Source organism: Marmota marmota, unplaced genomic scaffold, assembly GCF_001458135.2.
Source record: "Marmota marmota marmota unplaced genomic scaffold, marMar, whole genome shotgun sequence".
Classification (NCBI taxonomy): domain Eukaryota; kingdom Metazoa; phylum Chordata; class Mammalia; order Rodentia; family Sciuridae; genus Marmota; species Marmota marmota.
Window position 1 is genome coordinate 29,024,034 of NW_026000229.1, and position 20,161 is coordinate 29,044,194.

General features: G+C 38.5%; 1 protein-coding gene across 4 annotated transcripts in view; it reads left to right on the top strand.

The window, feature by feature from the left end:
- The window catches only part of Sppl2a (signal peptide peptidase like 2A), a 46,325-nt gene extending 41,270 nt beyond the window's left edge, over window positions 1-5,055 (top strand). For all 4 annotated transcript variants that reach the window (XM_048793430.1, XM_015480667.2, XM_048793431.1 and 1 more), the window contains one exon: window positions 2,074-5,055. In XM_048793430.1, the coding sequence (XP_048649387.1) occupies window positions 2,074-2,148 (75 nt within the window). In that variant the 3' untranslated portion in view covers window positions 2,149-5,055. The remainder of the gene's footprint in view (window positions 1-2,073) is intronic.
- The last annotated feature ends 15,106 nt before the right edge of the window (window positions 5,056-20,161 follow it).

A 20,161-nucleotide genomic window follows, 5' to 3' on the forward strand; every position in this document is an offset into this window, starting at 1 on the left:
TCAAGGGACACCTTTCCAAACTACAAATTGCCTATTTATAAATATTATGAAAATTTATACCATTTTTGTCAACTTTATTATCTATGTTGATGTGTTACTAAAAGCTTACTTTAAGTTTGTATTTAAAAATTCAATAAAGAAAAGTGAATAGGGGATAGGTATGCTTACTTCTCAAGAAATTGACTTTGAAAAGTGTTTTACTTCATGTTTCTATATTTAGTGATAAGATTTTAATGCTGGTGAGGTACCTGGGGATTAGGAAAGAAGAGGCATTTTATAACATAGAATATGGAAGCCCTTATTTCTTTAGGGATGGTTGTGAGAGTAAGCAGGTCTTGTGGAAGAAAGACTTTTACCACCATTCATACTTTCAATGTTTCTCCTTTCCTTTCCTCATTTAAATTGTGACTAAAATGAACTGTTCATGGGCTGGGGTCAAAGCTTGCATAGCATGTGTGAGGCACTGGGTTCGGATCTCAGCAGTGCATATAAATAAATAAAATAAAGGTCTATTGACAATGAAAAAAATTTAAAAAATATTAACTGTTCAGCAGTTTCATCTTATATTTCAAATAGTGAAGTGCTTAATACATGTTACCTGTCTTAATTTGGCTTTTATTTATTTATTTTTAAACACCACAAACCTGGAAATATGTAAGAGAATAAATATCTCTGAGCTACGGTATTATAATTCCAAACTTTTCATTGTATTTAATTTTTTGTTTGTTTTTGTGATACTGGGAATAGAAAACAGGACTTCATGCATAATGGGCAAGTGCTTTCCTACTGAGCTACATCCCAATTTCTTTATTCCCCCTTATTCCCTATAATTCCTGTGAACATGTAACTAAATTAATCTGGGGGTGCGGGGGGCATCTTTGGCAAATAAGGACCACAGAACTGACTGGGGACTTGATATGAGCCAGAGAATTGACAGGTCTGGGCTTTTTAAGTTTTCTCCATTGGTTGAGACATTGTCACTGAAAGCCTCAGCTCATGTTGTATTCTGTTTATTTGGCAAATCCAAAACCCCCATTTAGAAAACCCCCATTTCTTACTTTTCAAAAAAAACTTAGTGTTCTAAAGCTTTTAGAACCAGTTTACAAAAATAGTGTATCATATTACTAAAATTTAATCACTAGCCTAAAAGTCTTCGAGGATCTTCACGAAAAACAAAGATTTTTTTTTTTTTAAATGTTGATGGTGGTGGGGGGTCAAATCCAGGCCATTATGCATGCTAGGAAAATGCTCTACTATTGAGTTTCATCTCCAGCCCAAAGACAATAAATACTTTTTTTCTATTTTTAAGTAGTTTTATCTTAAGAACAGGGTAAAAATTGCTGAAAATGTTAAGCAATTTCTTCTCCTTTATTCCCAAATATAAAACGATTTTTATGGGAATATGGGCAGAGCTGAAAAGACCAACTGAGAAAAGCTTAAAGGTAATACTTTTAAAATAGTCTATATAGCAAACATATTCTTGGTTTTGTTTGCAAGTATCATTTGACCTTTAAGTGCCTGCAAGTTTGTTTTTTAGTAGAAATTTTTGTTATATAATGTTTCAAAAATTCCATGTATCATTCTTAAATTATCTTAAGATCAGTTCAAGGTGTCAATAAGATTACACTGTCCCAGAGCCAGTAGGTATTCTCACAGTGACATCTGGATCCAGTTTTAGATTTTCCACTTATATGGGTAGATAAAGTGGAATTATGTCCTAGAATAAGCATCAGAAATATCTTCCTTTTGTGGTGGAATTTTCATTGCCATGAAGGGCAGTATTTACATTGCAAAATGAAAGTAATGGAAGGTCCAAAGAAAACAGTTATCAAATTGGCACTGAGTCACATGTTTAGGCTTCCTGAAAAATTTGTTATTACCCTAACCATCTCCTTATGAGCATGGATATTGAACCAGAACAGTATTACAAAAGGAATGTTAGTTCCATGGAGCCCTCTGTGTATGCCCACTGTGTCTTTTATAGAAACTAGGAATCCTTTTGTTGAATTATTGAATATAGGAGGCAAGTTAAAAGTTTTCATTTTCTGACAGCTTTTATTTATTCATGCCTAGATGATGGACCATCTGGACTGTTCAACAAATGAAGAAAACTCAGTGACTACCGATGAACAGATTGCCCAACAATAATATTATATGGACCTGCAATAATGTTATTGATTTTCTACAAATAAGAGTTTGACTTTTTAATTCAGTTCCTGAATTGACAATTCAAAAGCATTTTCAATGATGTGTTTGCAAATATATATTTTTATGAGCTGATACAGACAATTATTTCATAGATAATTAAAACGCATTTACTTTTAATTATGTTAAAGTTGTGCCTTCGCATTAAATAAAAGTATATGGTCTGTGTAATTTCTAAGATGTATTGTATACAGTATATTTTTCTAAAAAAATCTTGATTAATCCCTGTATTTTCCTTACTGAAATATATTTCTTTCAACTCTAATGATAGATCACAGTGTAACTATCAAAGCAAGATTTTTTGTTAAAGGATTAGATATATTTTATCTCCTCTATAAAATGAAGTATTTAAGACCATGCAAGAAGGCAGATAACAGTGAAAATTTGGACCTCATATCATACCAAGTTTAGAAATATATTATTTGGGAATAAATATAAACATTTTTATACTTTTTTTAAAAATTACAACTCTTTTTTTAAACTTGAGAAACTAAATTACTTCAGACTGCAATGTGTGTTAGAATATTTTTCCAGATATAGAGAAACATAGAAGTTATTTAAAGGACACAAAAACTGAAGTCTGGTTTGTAGTGGTACACCATTGTTTGAAGATGTAGCTAGTATTTCTGATCTTTGAAATTTGGTTTTGCTGCTGTTAACGTTTGATCTTTAAAAAAAAAATTCGGATCCAATTATATATTAATATATGTGGCTCACTATGTGTAACATCCTTTCCCCTCCCTGTTACCTTTTTTCTAATTTTCACTTTTTCCCCATAAATAACAACTATTAACCTTGGAAGCATACAAGTACAAGTGTACTTTTGTATCTCAGTTTTTCCACCTACAAAATGAGTGGGTTGAACCAGTTATTCACTCTGTAACTTCCAACTTGGAAAAATCTTTTTTCTCATTCTTTGTAAAATCTCAGGTGGGGCTTTGAACATTTTCCTGGAAATGCACATTGTTTTTCCATTTTCTTTTATTTTCTCTAAGAAATTTCTAAATGACAAGTGATTGCAAAAGCAACAGGATTTGCATTTCTGTGAAATAATACACAAAATATGTGAACAGAAGCCAGGCATGATGGCACACACCTGTAGTCCTAGATGCTCAGGAGACTGGGGAAAGGAGTATTTGAGACCAGCCTGGACAGCATAGCAAAATCCTTTCACATTAAAAAAAAAGTGAAGAAATCTACTCTCTCATTCTAAGACCAATTTAACTTATTAAAAGATAAAATTAATGTCTTTCAAAATGGATCAGACCTTTGATGTTTGCATTAAATTTAGCATTAGATGCTTTTGTTAACTTTTGCTTAGTAAATTGAAAATAGAGAAACTCCATTTATAGTCAACTCTTCTTTCTACTTAATACAGTTATGAGTCCTCTTATTTATGACAATTTATCTTATAAGTAAGAGTTGATCTTAATTTTGCCTTTGTTTTATATCAAGTTTGGATTTTTTCAAAGGAATCTAATTTATTTGGCACATTTGATAAAGAGAAGAACAAATTAAGTGGCATTTTAAAACTCCCACTATATTTTCATTTATAATGTCAATAAAATATTTACCAAAATACAGCTTTTTAAGCAAAATTATCCAAACTTTATGATATTCAAAGGCCTCAACTATATACTATGAAAAAAAAAGCTTTTTTAAAAAAACTACATTGAGGTAAGACAATTGCTTGAAATAATTTGATTTCATTAACTAGTAACTAATATTTTGATTTCTTAATCTAATTTTACTCCAGGAAAACATTAACTGAAATATGAAATCTGACTTATTGGATACAAATTCTAACTTACGTAATCATTATTAAGGAAGTAAAATCTTGTTCTAGTTACCTATTAAAAGCTTATTTATTTTTTCGGTAATGCACATATTAACTTTTAAAAAATAAAAGCTTTTTAAACAACAACAAAAAAGCTTATTTATGAGCATGGTAGAGCACTGGCCTAACATATACAAAGCCGTCCACTCCAGTACTACAACCAAAAGGAAGAAGTCTTACTAAATAGAAATAAGGAAAAAAGTCAATGCAGATGCCTGTAATCCCAGCTGTTCGAGAGGATGAGGCAAGGAGGATTGCAGTTTTGAAGCCAACCTGGGCAACTTAATAAGACCCTTTCTCAAAATAAAAAATTAAAAGGGCTGGGGATGTAAAGGTAGAGGACCCCTGGATTCAGTTTCCACTAACAAAAATAAAAAGAGAAAAGTAAAATTTTTGGAGTCTCTCCACCCTCAATGTCAACTTTTTATTGAACTTAAACTGTCTCCCTGGCAAACTAGTTCAAAATAGTTATTTAGACAACATACAGGAATATTTTATTTTGGGAATCAAAATGAACAAAGCATAGGGAAGATGAAAATTTGGCTTTAAAAAGTTCTATCATTTCTTCTTGTGTTCTCCTACCACCAATAACTTTTAAGAGGAAGAGATGCTGGGTTTTTCCAAATGTGTCTAAACAACAAGATATGTTATACTTATTAATGTTTACTGTAAAAAAATTTACTGCTAGAAAGTCCCTATGAACATTTTTGTGACTTATCAAATAGAACTCAAGTTATCTCAGATTGTGAGACTGATTATTTTTCTATCAGTTTAAGTCAGCAAAAATAAATAGGCTTATGAGGAAAGACCTTGTTGGTATACTAATATATTTTATTTCCTTCTAGCGTGTAGATTTTTTTTTACATCAACAATTCCTTGTAAGAGACTGCAGTTTATTACCCTTTTGATAGAATTTGGGCCCCTTTGCTATTGTCATTTGTATATTTGAGTTACATGTCTCTAGAGATTTTGGTGAATGATACATTTATAATAAATACAAACGAATTTTCCAATTTTCTTCATTCTTTCAATTTCTGCATTCAATATAACCGAAAAGTATTTTTATATTTAACTAAAAAGTATTTGAACTAATTTATTAAGTTTGGGCTCCAATTTTAGCCTGATAGCCAAATGAAATTTCAGAAACATAAGAATTATATTTCAGACTAGTGGGAGGTAGTGGTTTAAAGAGGCTTAAAAGTTGAATTTATTCAAGATGATGATAAATGATCAATTTTACAGTTCAAAAAATTCATTTTCAGTGCCCTGTTTACCTTAGAAGATAATTCTAAAGGGGGTTATATGAAGGTAATGCAAATAAAAAGCTGACTATAAATCACTTTATGCTTCCTGGAAGAAAAATACTCTGTGAATTTCAAAAGATCTGAGTCAAATTATTCAACCTTTGGAATATGATTATTGTGTTTGATCACTGAATTTTTAAGGTAAAAAAAATTGACAGTAATATATAGGCCTTAATATAGCAAAGACTGGAAATATAAATTAACTTGTTTAGTGTTTCTATACTTAGGACAGCCTTTATATATGAAAATGTTCATTGGGGGGTAAATTATTTTAGTTGTACCTTAGTGGCAAATAAGGTACAACTAAAATAAAGCAGAATATTTAATGTCATCATGTGGTACTTTGATTAAACAAAAAGTATTGTAAACAGCTTTTCTATTCCTTTGAAATATACTTATTTTTAAAATATCTGTAGTTCATCCACTTACATTGCAATATTTCCCAGTAAGGCAGACAAGTCAATGTAAATTAGTTGGCTTTTGCCTATTGTTTAACCTTCTGTTATATTTTGCTGAAATGAAAACCTTATGAAAAAGTAATGTGGTTTGCTATTATATACTTTATTAAGCACTCAAAATTTTTTTACACTTTGATATGTAAGTATCAATACTTTTATAACACTACTAGGCTTTATTTTCTAATGGAACATGATTTCAAGTTTAAGATTTTTTGAAGTGTTAATTTACCAGTACCTTAAAATTATTCATCATGTGCCAATACTGACAAGAAAAACATTTTTAATGTATGGAATTCACTATAGTATTTAATAAATTCTATTTTAAAATAAAAACTGAATTTGTTTTATTTTATGTAGTGAAAAATAATTGAAAATGAACCAAAAGTTTACTAGATCGTGTTTATCACAAAAAAAAAGGTAACAACTCTTACAAAATAGTGTGTTTACTTAGGTCTAACAAACTACCCTTAAAATCCAGAATCTGTGGGTGGTGGGAATTTATATTGTTACATATTAGCACTTAATAAATATTTACTAATATATGTATAGACTTTTTTCTTTATTTTAAAGAAAGTATTAATCAATTGTGAGGAATATTCCTGGTGTTTGCAGCTTTGCAAATGTGTTCCCACAAATTACCAAATTCCTTATTGCCATTGTATTGCCTTTTTTTTTTTTTTTTTTTAACCTTGGTATCAAATCCAGGGCCTCACCCATGCCAGGCAAGCATTCTACCTACCACTGAGCTATATCCCTAGATGAGATTGGCCTAAATATGTGTCCATGGTTTATCTTGATGGCATGATGAGAAAGTCCTTTATTTCCCTGCATGCCCTGATGCAAAGGAACCTTATTTCATCCCACAGACCCATCTATCTGCAAAGATACAGAGGAACTGTATCTAGGGAGTGAAATTATAAGATGGCTGGGCACAGGGATGAGAAGGAGACTTCTTTCTCCTGTATAATCATGTATCTTCTGCATTTGCTATTACATACTTTATTAAGCATTCAAAATACAAATGATTATACAAAATATTAATCATTCTACTTTTAATTGGTGTTCATGCTATCTGCTGGATTATTCATATTATCACAAAGTTGTGTTGTGCTTTTGGCTCTTGTGTCTTCATGAGATTTCAAGGGAGACCTGAGGTGTAGTGAAGGTGTACGAAAGTTTAGTAGAAGAGAGAAGAAGGGCAGGGGCACTCTCAAGGGAGAAATGGATCATCCGAAAGAATCAACAACTCACTTCTTTGTGAACTCAGTTATTTTAGAGTAGGAGAGGAAATTTCCAGAGGGTCCCACTTGAGTACCACCTCCTAGCTCTTGATTGACAGTTGGATTATATCAGATTTCTAAATCCTTATTGCATATGTCATACTTCTGTGGGTCTAAGTGAAACACAGAGGTGTGAAAATTTATAATTACAATAAGATTAAATAATGTGCCAACAATCTGAAGGCAACTTTGATCATCTTGGATTGCACAGACTGATTTTATCTGGAACTTTCTTTTGCAGACCTTGAGGCTATTGAGCATTCCAGCCTCCAGTAAGGGCAATCTGTCTTCTTATCAAAGGAGGAGTTTAGGCAAACACTCCTCAACCCTGTGAGTAATGTGTTATGGGACTATTAAGTGAGAGCAGGACCAGAATGACTGTAAGTTGTTTCTTTAAAAACATGTTGACAGCACATAGGCTCAGTCTTTAGAATTAACCCCTCATTTTCCATGTTCCCACTGCCCATCTCTACCTGTTCATTATCAATATTTTCTTTTTTAAAAAAAAATTTTCTAGTTGTAGATGGACATAATGCCTTTATTTTATTTGTTTATTTTTGTGTGGTGCTAAGTATCAAGCCCAGTGCTTCACACATGCTAGGCAAGTGCTCTGCCTCTGAGCTACAGCATCAGCCCTGATACCATTTTCTATACAGTGAGCCTTGTAAATAACCTAATGTGTATGGTAGGTGTAAAGAGAGAAATATTTAACCAACCGTCAAAATTTTTTGTAAAATTAAATAAAATTAATTTGTCTAAAGTTACATTTATTGCCTTGAAATTCATTTTTTGCTAGAAAATAATTGTAAGGTTTTTGCTTAGCATCTGGACAGCCATCTTCAGTGACAGTTTCCATTTTAAGAAAAATTTGCTTTCCCACCCAAGGGCATTTCTGAGAAAGTCTCACCACTCCCTCATACCAATCCAACCCTTCACCACTCACATTAGGACCCGCCTGGCTCTAATCCCGGAGCCTGCCCATAAAAGTCCCAAACTCCAAGCCTGTTTTGCCTCTCTCTGTCTATGAAGAGATGTGCCTTTATTTGTCAGCTCTGACAAATAAACTCTCCCCTTGTGTATCTCTCTGCCTGGTCTCCATTTTTCATTTCTCTCTCACCTGTCTCCCAATTCTTTGCTTTCCTTTCATTGGTGCTGAAACCCAGGATCAGGTTCCCGGGTGTGCCCACGCCCCACTTCAAGGGTCACTGAGTGTCCCCAGGCCCCAATCCAGATTCCATCATGGAACCAGGCCCTCCATTCTGCTAAATGCCCTCTCTGCACCCACCACTGGACATTTCAGGTAAGACACCTGTGTTCCATCAACCTAAACAACCTATGGGTCCTGGGAAGTGACCATCAATTGTCTGGCACTCCCGTGGTTGCCATGTGGTCAGGGGCACCCCCAGCCACAGCTTTCACAGCTGTGGCTGATCCCAACTGTCGACTGGGTCTATAGGTGGTCTTTTATTTGACTCCTGGGTTTTGAGAAAAACCACTGTGGGTGATTGGGAGTTGTGCCTGGTGAGATCTCTAGGCCTTAGATTAACCTCTATGGCTTCTGCCCCCACGTAGTCCTGGCCAGGTGCCCAAGCACCTTTATGGGCCCTGCCCCCGACACTTACCCAGCGGTGGTAATGACTCACTGAACATAACCATCTTCTTGACTGGGTGATACTAGAGACTGGGGAACGCCCCACCTCTAAATTCACCTCCTACTATGGGCAGCTCCTCATCCATTCCCACCCATAGCCCTCTAGGCTGTCTCCTGGTAACCTAAGTTCTCTCTCCCTTAACCCAGACCTAAACCCCCGCAAAAAAAATTTATCTGTGCAATCAGATCTGGCCTAACTCTAAATTGCGGCTTAACGGCACTCTAGATTCCAATATTATCTGGGATCTTTTCAACTATTGTGAGCATTAGGGAAAATGAAAAGAGATATCATACATTCAGGCTTTCTCCTCTACATTCTAAGCCCCCTCTCTGCAACTCTTGCTCTCCCACATAAGTCCTCTTAGCTCTCACATCCCCTATGCCTGTTTCCAAAGGGACAGAAGATCCTACCCAGGACACCTCCTCCAGGACTCCATCCCAGTGGATAAGCCCCCACCAAACCATGATTCTCTTTCTAATGAAGCCTCCCCAGAAACTGTTCCTTTGGCCCCTCTGCCTCACCACCCTTCAATCCTCCCTCCACACGCTCATAGGCTGCCACTACCCAATCAGCATCTCTGTATCCTCTACTCAAGGTGGCTGAGGTGGATGGTGTAATCCGGATTCATGTGTCTTTCTCTTTGTCAGGTCTTTCACAGATAGAAAAGTGGCTTGGGTCCTATACTTCAAGCCCCACCACATATATCAAAGAATTTCAGTGTTTGACCCAATCATATGATTTGACCTTCCATTATGTCCATATGATCTTGTCTAACACCCTCCTGCCCAAGGAGCACAGGCAAGTTTGGGAGCAAGCTAGAAATTACGCTGATGAGGTACATCAGACCTCCCCTGCCCATCTGTTTGGCACTGAAGCAGTCCCTGATCGGACCCCAATTGGGATTATAATTTGCCTGGATGAATAACTAGTAGAAACCAATGTATTACTTATCTCATGGCAGGACTTAGAAAGGCAGCCCATAGGCTATCAATTATGAAAAGCTCCAGGAAGTCATCCAAGATAAAAATGAAAACCATTCAGTATTTTTAGATCACCTGACCAAGGCTTTATTACAATATACTAATCTGGACCCTGAAATTCCAGATGGGAGACAACTACTAATGACCTACTTTTCTCCCAGAGTTTCCCTGATATTAAGGCCAAACTAAGGTGCCTTGAGAGGAGGCCCCTAATTCCCCAAGCGGGGTCCTGAGAGTGGCCTTTAAAGTGTATATGGGAGAGACAAGAAGGCCTGGAAGCAGAAATATCAGATGCTCACTCAAGCCATCCGTCTGGCCTCAGCATCTGTCCCTGGTTCTACTGGCCTGTAGAAGGGACTCTTGGGACCACCCAGACCCTGTTTTAAATGCATTCAAATGGGTCACTGGCTTGTACATGTCCCAAGCCTCGCAAGCCTCCGGGCCCTTGTCCTAAGTGCCATCAGGAAGGACACTGGGCCATTGATTGTCTCTGAGTCCATAGTGGCCCCCCAGCCATCCAGCCCTTCTGGTTCCCCTTTTCAACTCTTAGGACTGGCTGCAGAGGACTGACGAGGCCCAAGTCCCTATCACCTGAGCATTACCATCACTCCACAGGAACCCATGGTAACTCTGTGTATTTCAGGTAAGCCTGTCTCCTTTCTCCTAGACACTGGGGCTACATATTTAGTCCTTAAGGAGTTCTGGGGGCCTGCTACCAACACTTTACAGATATTTAGCCTTGTTTGCGCTTTTAGCTCTCTAATTTTTACCATTCCTTTTTGGTCATTCCACAAAGCCCTATTTCCCTTATGGGAGGGGACATCCTTGCAAAGTCAGGGGCTATGCTTTCCTTCTCCCCTCATATATGCTTCCATCCAGACTCACCTGCCGCTCCCCTAATCCTCACCCTTACCTTAGGACCATCCCCTATTCCGTCTGCCAGTGCCTTCCCATTACCCGCTTTGGAGGTGGACCCTACTTCTGGGATGTTTCAAGTCCTTCTATCGCCTCACACCATGAGCCCATTTACATCCATCTCAAAAAACTCCTCTATTTTCTGGCCCAATCACAATACCTGCTCTCCCTCTTTGCTGCTGCTGTCCCTTTCTTTTTGCAGATCAGTATTGTCAGGTTCTTGACAATAAACCTGCTTCTTATCCAGCTGTGTGTGTGATTAGTCCTGTGCCACTTTTCTTTCATTGATGCCAGTGACTCAATTACGTTCTTCCATCAGCTTTGCTGTCCCCTCCGAGAATCTGAGCTGCTTTGGGATCCCGGCCTTAGGGCCCAGGACAATCACCACACACCTTCTTCCATTCACCTAGCGCTCTTTTTCATCCACACTCTAGACTCATTTAGGTAAGTGACTTCGCCCTTCCCCTCCCCTCCTCCTCACAAGTCTACTCCCTAGAGATGGCAGTGATAAGTCTCCTCTCTAGACTTAGATCTTGGCCCAGCACCAAGATTCTCACCTATCCCTTCCCATTGGCAAGTCTACTCCAACTCGCCATGGGGAGCTCCCAATCCCTTCCCCTTGGCAAGTTCACTCTCCAGTTTTCAGCTCCTTAGCAGAGCTCATGAAAGCGCTGGACAAGCAACCAAGACTCTCTACAGGCAAAGCCTGGGACTAGGGAAGTAGCAGGTGACTCCCTTCTCTCAGTCCCAGACTCCAACTCGCCATGGGGAACTCGCAAATCCCACCTGACTCACCTCTGACTCACCTCGCCCACTTAGCCCCATTCTGTTTTGGCTCCTGATCTAAAGGCCCATCGACCAATTCAACCTTCCAATCTTCATAATTTTTGGGAGCTCTCAGGAAAATTCAGGCTTTCTCCTTTCTCTATTCTAAGCCTTCTCTTTGCTCCTCTTGTTCCCCCTCCCAGCTTCTACTTGCCAATAAAGCTCTGGATTCCTCCAGAGACATACTTCCAAACAAACAAGGGACCCTGAAGCTAACATTGAAATACAAAGGACAGACTCAGCAGGCTTGATAAGAGGCCTAAGGGGGGAAAAACTATCAATTTAACTTTCCCCTTGCCTACCAACTTTGGCCACAGCCTTTCTACTCATTAAGGAGTCAAAGAAACACAACTTTGGGGCCCAACTCACCCTCCTGGCTCCCTACCACCTAAAGGAATTCCTCACCTCCAAGGGCTTACATTCCTTACCCCCCTGTCACCTTTTATCTCTTCAGGTTTCCCTGGTAGAAGATCCCAATCTTACTTTCCACACATGCTCACCTTTAAACCCTGCTACTCTCCTCTGTGCTCCTCAGGACTCTTCCACCTCTTCTCCTTTTACCCATTCATGCATTGAAACTCCCTCCCACATACAGGAAGGCCTCTTGCTCCAGGCAACATATACATGGTTCACAGATGGCTCCTCCTTCTATCAGGAGGGAGTTCCTTGGGGCAGGGTATGCTATAGTTTCTCTAACCTCAGTTGTTGAAGCGGCTCCTCTCCCCAGTAATACGTCAAATCAGCAGGCTGAACCTGTTGCCCTCATCAGAGCCTTCACTTTGGCAAAGGAAGCCTCCCTCAATGTCTACGTTGATTCTAAATATGCTTTCCACATACTTCTCTCCCACTCTGCTATTTGGACGGCCGCGGATTCCTAACCACCAAGGGAAGGAACTTCAATTACTAATGCCCCTTTATCTCCGATCTCCTTCAAGCCTCAAAGCTTCCCACTGCCATTGGGACTGAAGTATGGCAACTAAGTAACGCCTTCTCCAGTGGGCACTTCCATTCCTGACCTCTCTCCTTGTCATAGGCCTTTTGCTAATGCTTGCCCCCTGCATCATTATATTTATTGAAGACCAGGTTCAATGGATCTCTAAGCAAACCATGAACTAGCTTCTGTTACAGAACTTCTAACCTCTCACCAAGGTGAGAGTCAGCATTGCCTGACACCTCCTGACCATCACCATTGCCTCAATACACCACCACACGCACCTAACAAGGTCCAGATGCTGCCCCTTCCCAGCAGGAAGAGGCTACAGAAGATTGATCTATGCCCTGTATCTTAAGGAGCCCAATAACAAACAAAAAAGGGAGGAATGTAAGGTCCTTGCTTAGCACCTGGATGGCCATCTTAAGTGACAGTCGCCATTTTAAGAAAAATTTCACTTTCCCGCCCATGGGCATGTCTGAGAAAGTCTCACCACTCCCTCATACCAACCCAACCCTAACCAACCACATTAGGACCCACCAGGCTCTAATCCCTGAGTCTGCCCCATAAAAGTTGCAGAACCCAAGCCTGTATTGCCTCTCTCCATTTATGGAGAGATGTGCCTTTATTTGTCAGCTCTGACAAATAAACTCTCCTATGTATCTCTGCCTGGTCTCTGTCTTTCATTTCTCACTTGCCTATCTCCTAGTTCCTCACTTTCCTTTCAATAATAGGACTAAATTTCACATTATTTCCATTTTCTAATCCTATGTAGTTTTTAACTTTTTTCTTTTCTTTATCATGGCCTTTAACCAAATGACCATAACAAATTGAATAAAAATAGGGGCTGAGGGCATAGCTCAGTGGTAAAGTACTTGCTTAACACTATCTTCTATTCTCAAAACTAAAGAAGAAGAAGAAGCAACAGCAGCAAAAGTACAAAGAATGCAATCCCCAGCACCACACACACCAAAAGTTGTATCCCAGAAAAGCATTTATACAAGTAAATGCAAACAATGGCCAATTCTAGGCAACACTAATGATAAAATATCCTTCCTAAAAAGAATTTGGATATCCCAACTACCTGCATATGAGTTCTTTGAATAGAGGCTTTGCATTTATAGCAATAGCCAGGCTTCTTAAAAGAGTTCTGGAAGAGAGAGCTCTGTAGTGAGGTACTCCCATAGTCTATGTGGGCTGCTGAAATAATACCTAGTGTTGAGAGCCACAGCCGGTTGGAATGGCCCCTGGCATTTTGCCAGAAGTAATGGTTGAGAGGCGAGCCATTAAGATGATGCTGGATTGATTCAATTGTATATAGACCCCTGCTGTCCACCTCGGGCGCCCGCTACTTTGGAGTTCTCATGGGGATTTCCTGGGGATTTCGATTTGGTTGGGGAAGTTCAGGTGGAGGGAGTTCCGGTTGGTGTGGTGTGCCCCGGAGAGGAGCCGAGTGGGTGGCGTTCGGGAGAGTTCCCAGGGAGTGTGCGTGGAGTGCTGTTGGAGTTCAGGCAATAAAGTTTCCTGTTTGAACATACAAGTGCTTTGTGGCGGCTCGGTGATTTGTGCCCAGCCAGACTGCGGCAACCTAGAACTGGGTAATTTATAAAGAACAGAGATTCATTTCTTACCATTTTGCATTTTGGTGGCTGAGAAGTCTGGTGTTGGGGGGCCCACAACTGACAAGAGCCTTTTTGATACTTCTAGTGCTCAATTTGCTTTTATAAAAAATCCATTCTCACCATAACTAACCTACTCTTAAGAGTACAACATTAATCCATTAATCCAAGAGAAATCAGTCCTCATGAACTAACCACCTCTTATTAGATCCTATCTCCCAAGACCAGCCTAGGCAACTTAGTCAGACCCTGTCTCAAAATAAAATAAAAACCACTTGGGGTGGGGGGGCTGGGGTTGTGGCTCAGTAGTAGAGCGCTTGCCTAGCATGTGTGAGGATTAAATTTCCAACACATGAACTTTAGGGGACAATTCACACCACAGCAGGAACTAATTCATACAATTGTTTTAGGAGGTTATAGAGAAATAGTTCTTAGTCGTATCTAGAAAGAAAAGTCTATGGTTTGGCATGCCATTATGTTAAAAACAATTTTACAATTTAGATTAGAGCATCACATCTCTAGATTAAGTAAGAAAAGTTAAAAATTAGATCCTATTCTATGAATAGGTTCTATTACCAAGTAATAGGAAAATCCAGTTTTCAAAATATTTGAAATTTTGATATGATAGTAAAAGCAAAAGGTGTAACCACCAAGTTGTTTTTTGTTTGTTTATTTGTGTGTGTATTTGAGGTGTTGAGGATTGAACCCAGAGAGGCTCTACCACTGAGCTACATCCCCAGTGCTTTTTTAAAAATATTTTTCTAGATGTTGATGAACCTTTATTTTATTTATCTATTTATATGTGGTGCTGAGAAGCAAACCCAGTGCCTCACACATGCTAAACAAGTGCTCTACCATTGAGCCACAACCCCAGCCCCCCCATTGGTTTTTATTTTGAAACAAGGTCTCACTAAATTGCCTAGGCTGGTCTTGAATTTGCAACACAACTGCCTCGGCCTCCTTAGTCAATAGGATTATAGATGTCTACCACTACACAGACCCAAGTCATTTTTTGTAAATAATAAAATAATGAATTTTTATTAATTACATAATCATTTTTCAACTGAAGCTTCACCAATTATTTACTCTACAAAATTGACTCCAGCTCCTTTCAGTGCAGAGAAATAAACAAATTCAGTTGCCAAGTTCTCACCATTTTATCTTTCAAAGGTCTCTCAAAAGAGTTCCAAGGACTCACTATTCCCCACTGTCACTAACTCATTTAACCCATCTCTACTGTACCAAACTCTTAATTGGTCTTCCAGGAACTAATTTTATTATCAATTCCCTTTCTACTTCAGAGCCAGTGATTTTTTTTCCAAAATTAAAATTGGTTTATGCAGCATCAATACTTCAGAAAAAGCCTTTATAGCACCTAATTTATCTAAAAGTAGTTCAGAAAAAACAAATCCATTCAAACTCAACAATCAACATAGAAAACTTTTATGACCAATTATGTGGGGGTTTTCCTCACACACTAAGCAGGTCGTCCTTCAGCCATGGACATCAGTAGGGTGTCCTCAAACTCCATTTAATTCTGATACTATCCATCTGGAATTAGCATCAGGTCACATAAGTTGAAGGCTCAGTTTCACCCCCGCCAAACACTTCCAATACTCATTGCTGGCCCCAAGTTGTTTTACCTGTGCTTCTGACCAACCAGCTATAAATTGGAGTTTTCACAACACCCTCCCTGGGTTCCATTAATTTAACAGGGCAATTCACAGAACTCAGGTAAACTTAGGTTTTTCAGCTTATTGTAAAGTATATTACAAAGGATACAGATGAAGATTATAAAATATATTACAAAGGATACAGAAGAAATAGAGCAAGGTATGTGGGAAGGGGAAAAGAATCTCCATTCCTCTTTGCGTATGCTACTCTCCAGAAATCATGTGTTCAGAAATCTCCATGTGTTCAGCTCTTCAGAAGCTCTCTAAACCTAGTCTTCTTGGTTTTTTTTACCTAAGCATGATTGATTAAGTCATTCACCATTAGTAATCAACTCAACTGTAAGTCCCTCTTCCCTCCTGAATGTTGGGGATAGGTGGGGCTAAAGGTTCCAGTCCTCTAATCTTGCCTTGGTCTTTCCAGTGACTGGCCCACCCTGAAGCTATCTAGGGTAACTTCAACTCATTGGCATACAAAGACACTTACCTTGAAGATTCCCAAGGACTTGGGAGTTGTGTATCAGGAAAGGGGATTTAGGATAGGCCTGCGTTGTAGCTGATACCATCATTGCACAAATATTATAATGACATATACAACCCAGATGGGAGAGTCTACTACATACCTACGCTATACTTCAACCTTTGGGGGCCACTCTTATACATTTAGATCATCATTGACAGAAATATTGCTATGCAGTGCATCACTGAATATATTTCATATCACAAGGCCTGACCAGTTTAGTCCCTGTTCACTTCCAGCTTAATCTCCCATCATATTCCTTTGCTTCATTCTTCCCCCTTGCCCCCACCTTCCTGCGTAACTTTGCTGGGCCCAGTCTCCCCTTTCCACTCAGAAATTTACTACAGACCCTTCAAATATCAATTTAGGTATCATTGATTGGAATAGGGAGAAATGAACATGGAAAGAACAAGTACAGACAATACCTTTGTGGGGTTTTATAATAAAAGGAGAGAAATGAGTTGGGAACTAAAGGGAGGAAATAGGGTTAAGAAATAAGATTGTGGCCTTGGGGAGTTTTTTTGTTTGTTTTGCAGGAGTGAGAAATAATACCATATGTGAATGCTGAGGGAGATCCAGCAGAAAGGGAAATTTTCATGATGTGAAATTGTGATGGGAAAATCAATTACATTTATTTCCTGTGTAGCCCAAAGGTGACAGGATCCAGTGTCCAACTGAAAGAGGTGTCATTAGATAGGAAAATAGAAGGCTCATCTCCAGCATCTGGAGATAAGGTAGTTGTGGTATAAGAAATGTACTGTATTTGATCTTTGTCCCAGTTCCAGGCACAGAGATCTCTTACCCATGGCCTGCGCAGGCGACAGAAGCTGGGTTCCCCACGTGGAGTGGGCTGGCTAAGAAATATGGCGAAAAATCACACCACACAGAAAATAGCTTTAAAGATGGGGGGTCGCGGGGGGCGGGGTGCAGGAGGCTCTTTGACCTTAAAGGTGGAGCTTCAATGCTGGAAAGAAAGAGAGAGAGCCCCTGTTTGCTTTATTTATGTGGGGGAACTTAAAAGACTTTCTACAGAATGTTCTTAGCCAACTAAGGTAGGAGGTGGGCTGTTCAGTTCCCAATAGGTCACGCCCAACTCCAGAGCTAAGAGATCAGTCTTTCTAGCCCAAGGAAGACTGAAGTCAGATGCATTGTGTAATCCATTAAGTGGGAGGGGCCACAAAATAGCGTGTAATGCCTGACCAAAATCTCCTTGGCTCAAGGCTGAGTGAAGACACTAAATAGCCCAGGAGTAGCTTCCCACAGAGATCCTAAAATCCTTGGAATTTCCCAAGTGATAGGATTACATTTATTACTCATAAGAGCCTTTTTTTGATCACACCTGAATTTAATCAGATGAAATGACTTAAACTGAAGCTTCTAGATACCCTCAGGATAGAGCTAGTTGCTAGGTGAACCAGCCTTTTGATTAGAGGTTGAAACTTTCAGCCCTATCACTGGCCACTACAGAGGTGAGAGGGACTGGAAATTGACTTCATCACCAATAGCTAATTATTTATTCAATCATGCCTACATAATGAAGCCTTCATAAAATCCAAAATAAGGAGGTTTAGAGAGCTTTCTGAATTAGTGAACACATGGAGGGTTAAGAAGGTGGTGCATCTGGGGAAGACATGGAAGCTCTGTATCCTTTCTCCTATTTCTTGCCCCATGTGTCTCTCTATTTGTCTGTTACTGAGTTTATTCCTTATAATAAACCAATAAATGTAAGAAAAGTATTTCCCAGGGTTTCATGAGTTATTATAGCAAATTATCAATTAGGGTCATGGGGATCCCTTATGTCAGTCAGTCAGAAGTACAAGTGGCAACTAGGGACTTGCAATTGGGATCTATTATCAATATCTAACAATCGACCTCCCCATCACAATATATTGATAAGATATTATGTCTTATAAATTAAAGAGTTCAATTACATTACAAGCCTCCACTTTAGAGAGGAGGCTTGTAATGGAATTGAACCCTTTAATTTATAAGACATAAAACTAACTCCAGGTAGTTAGTATCAGAATTGAATTATAGAATATGAATTACTGTCTGCAGAAAATAGAAGAATTGGTTGTTAGTGTTGGAATACACCTCAATAGTGTATATGAGCAAGGAGCTCAGATGAGGCAGATATTTCTGGTGGGAACATGGGAAATTCTATTCTGATTGCTTTTATTTTCTGACAATGAGGTACCAAACAGGGTCATCAGCTGAGAATCCATTTTGGAATAGACAAAACATTTGAAGAGAGCAATAAGGATATTAAAAGTTTGACTTTTAAAAGTATGCCAAAAAGAAGTGCATGATTGGTCTACAGGTTCTCAAAGTACAACTCCATCAGCAACAGCATCACTGGAGAATTTATTAAAAATGCAAAATCTTGGTCCCACCCTGAACTTGACTCAAAAACTCTGAGAGCTGGGTGCAGCAATTTGTTTCTTAAGCTTTTCATGTGATCCTGTCGCATGCTATATTTGAGACCCAGTGTAACAGACTCACATGGAGCATTAGTTGAACCATATATTGCTAGGTTCCAGCATAGATTTTTCTTCTCCTCCTCCTTTTTTTTTTTTTTTTTTTTTTTTGGTACTGGACATGAAACCCAGGGGTGCTTTACCACTGAGCCACATCTCTAGCTCTTTTTATTTTTTAAGACAGGGTCTCACTAATTGTTTAGGCTGACCTTGAGTTTGTTTGTAATCCTTCTAACTTAGTCTTCCAAATCAGTGATTATAGGTGTGTGCCACTGTGCCTGACCAGATTCTGTTTTTTTCCCTCCCTTCTTTCCATTGCTGGGAATCAAACCCATGGCCTTGTATATGCTAGGCAAGTACTCTATCTCTATACTACACCCCTGGTGCCCCCAAGCCCAGATTTTCTAATTCAGGTCTGAGGTGGGGCTTAACCAAGTATTTCATTTCTAAGAAGTTGCCAGATAGCTAGTGCTGCTGTTCTGGGCACCAAAATTTGAGAACTACTAGTCTAACAAAATACAGCATGATTGATGGGTTGCAACAAGGGCCAGCCCATTGTGACATTTATGATTTTAAAATTAAAATAATCTTTTCTTGGTTGAATATATCGGTATGTACACACCACAGTCAATTACAGAGGTGCCAAATGGGAGTGAACCAGAACTGTGATTTAGTCAGCCAAGTTTAAGAAAGTTGAAAGAGAAGCAAAGAAATTTATATTGTATGTAAGGTAGCAAATATAAATGGCTGACCATGAAATTTAAAATGGTTAAGAAGGGACATGAGGATTTGGGGGAGGGGTGCATGATATCGTAATGGTGTTGAGGATAAGAGCATTGTTGGTCCCCATGGGGTTGAATGATTATTTGGTTTGGATAGAAGAAATTGCTTATAAGAGCAGTGATGGGAGGTAGATTGTTAGATATTGAAATTTTGAGGAATTACCATTATTGGTAAAGACAAGATCGATGAAAGTTTGCCAAATAAAACACAGAATGCCCATGTAAATTTGAATTTCAAATAAATGACAAATTCTTTTCTCAAATATTCCTTTAGTATAAACATGTCCTAAAATATACTCAACACACACTATAAATATGTATATATGATAGTATATATAATTCAATTCTATATGTGTTTCATCATTGTTTTATATATAGCCTTTAGGCTGGGGGGTTTACATCAGTAAAACAGAGCATGTGTAAATATGTGAGGTTCTGGGTTTGATCCCGAGCACCACAAAAATACAACAAAACAAAAACCCTGCGAGAAAATGTCCTTTCTTACAGATTGATATTGTGGTACACAGGAACAAAATGAGATGGTGTCTGATTCACTTTTAAATCTTTTGGCTAAGAAAATAAGAAAAGGGGGCAAAAAGAACAATGAAAGCAAATGCAGTAAAGTCTTGATAATCACTGAGTCTAGATTATGGGTGTATGTACTCTTATATATGTAAAAAGTTTTTTCATTAAAACATCTTTGGAA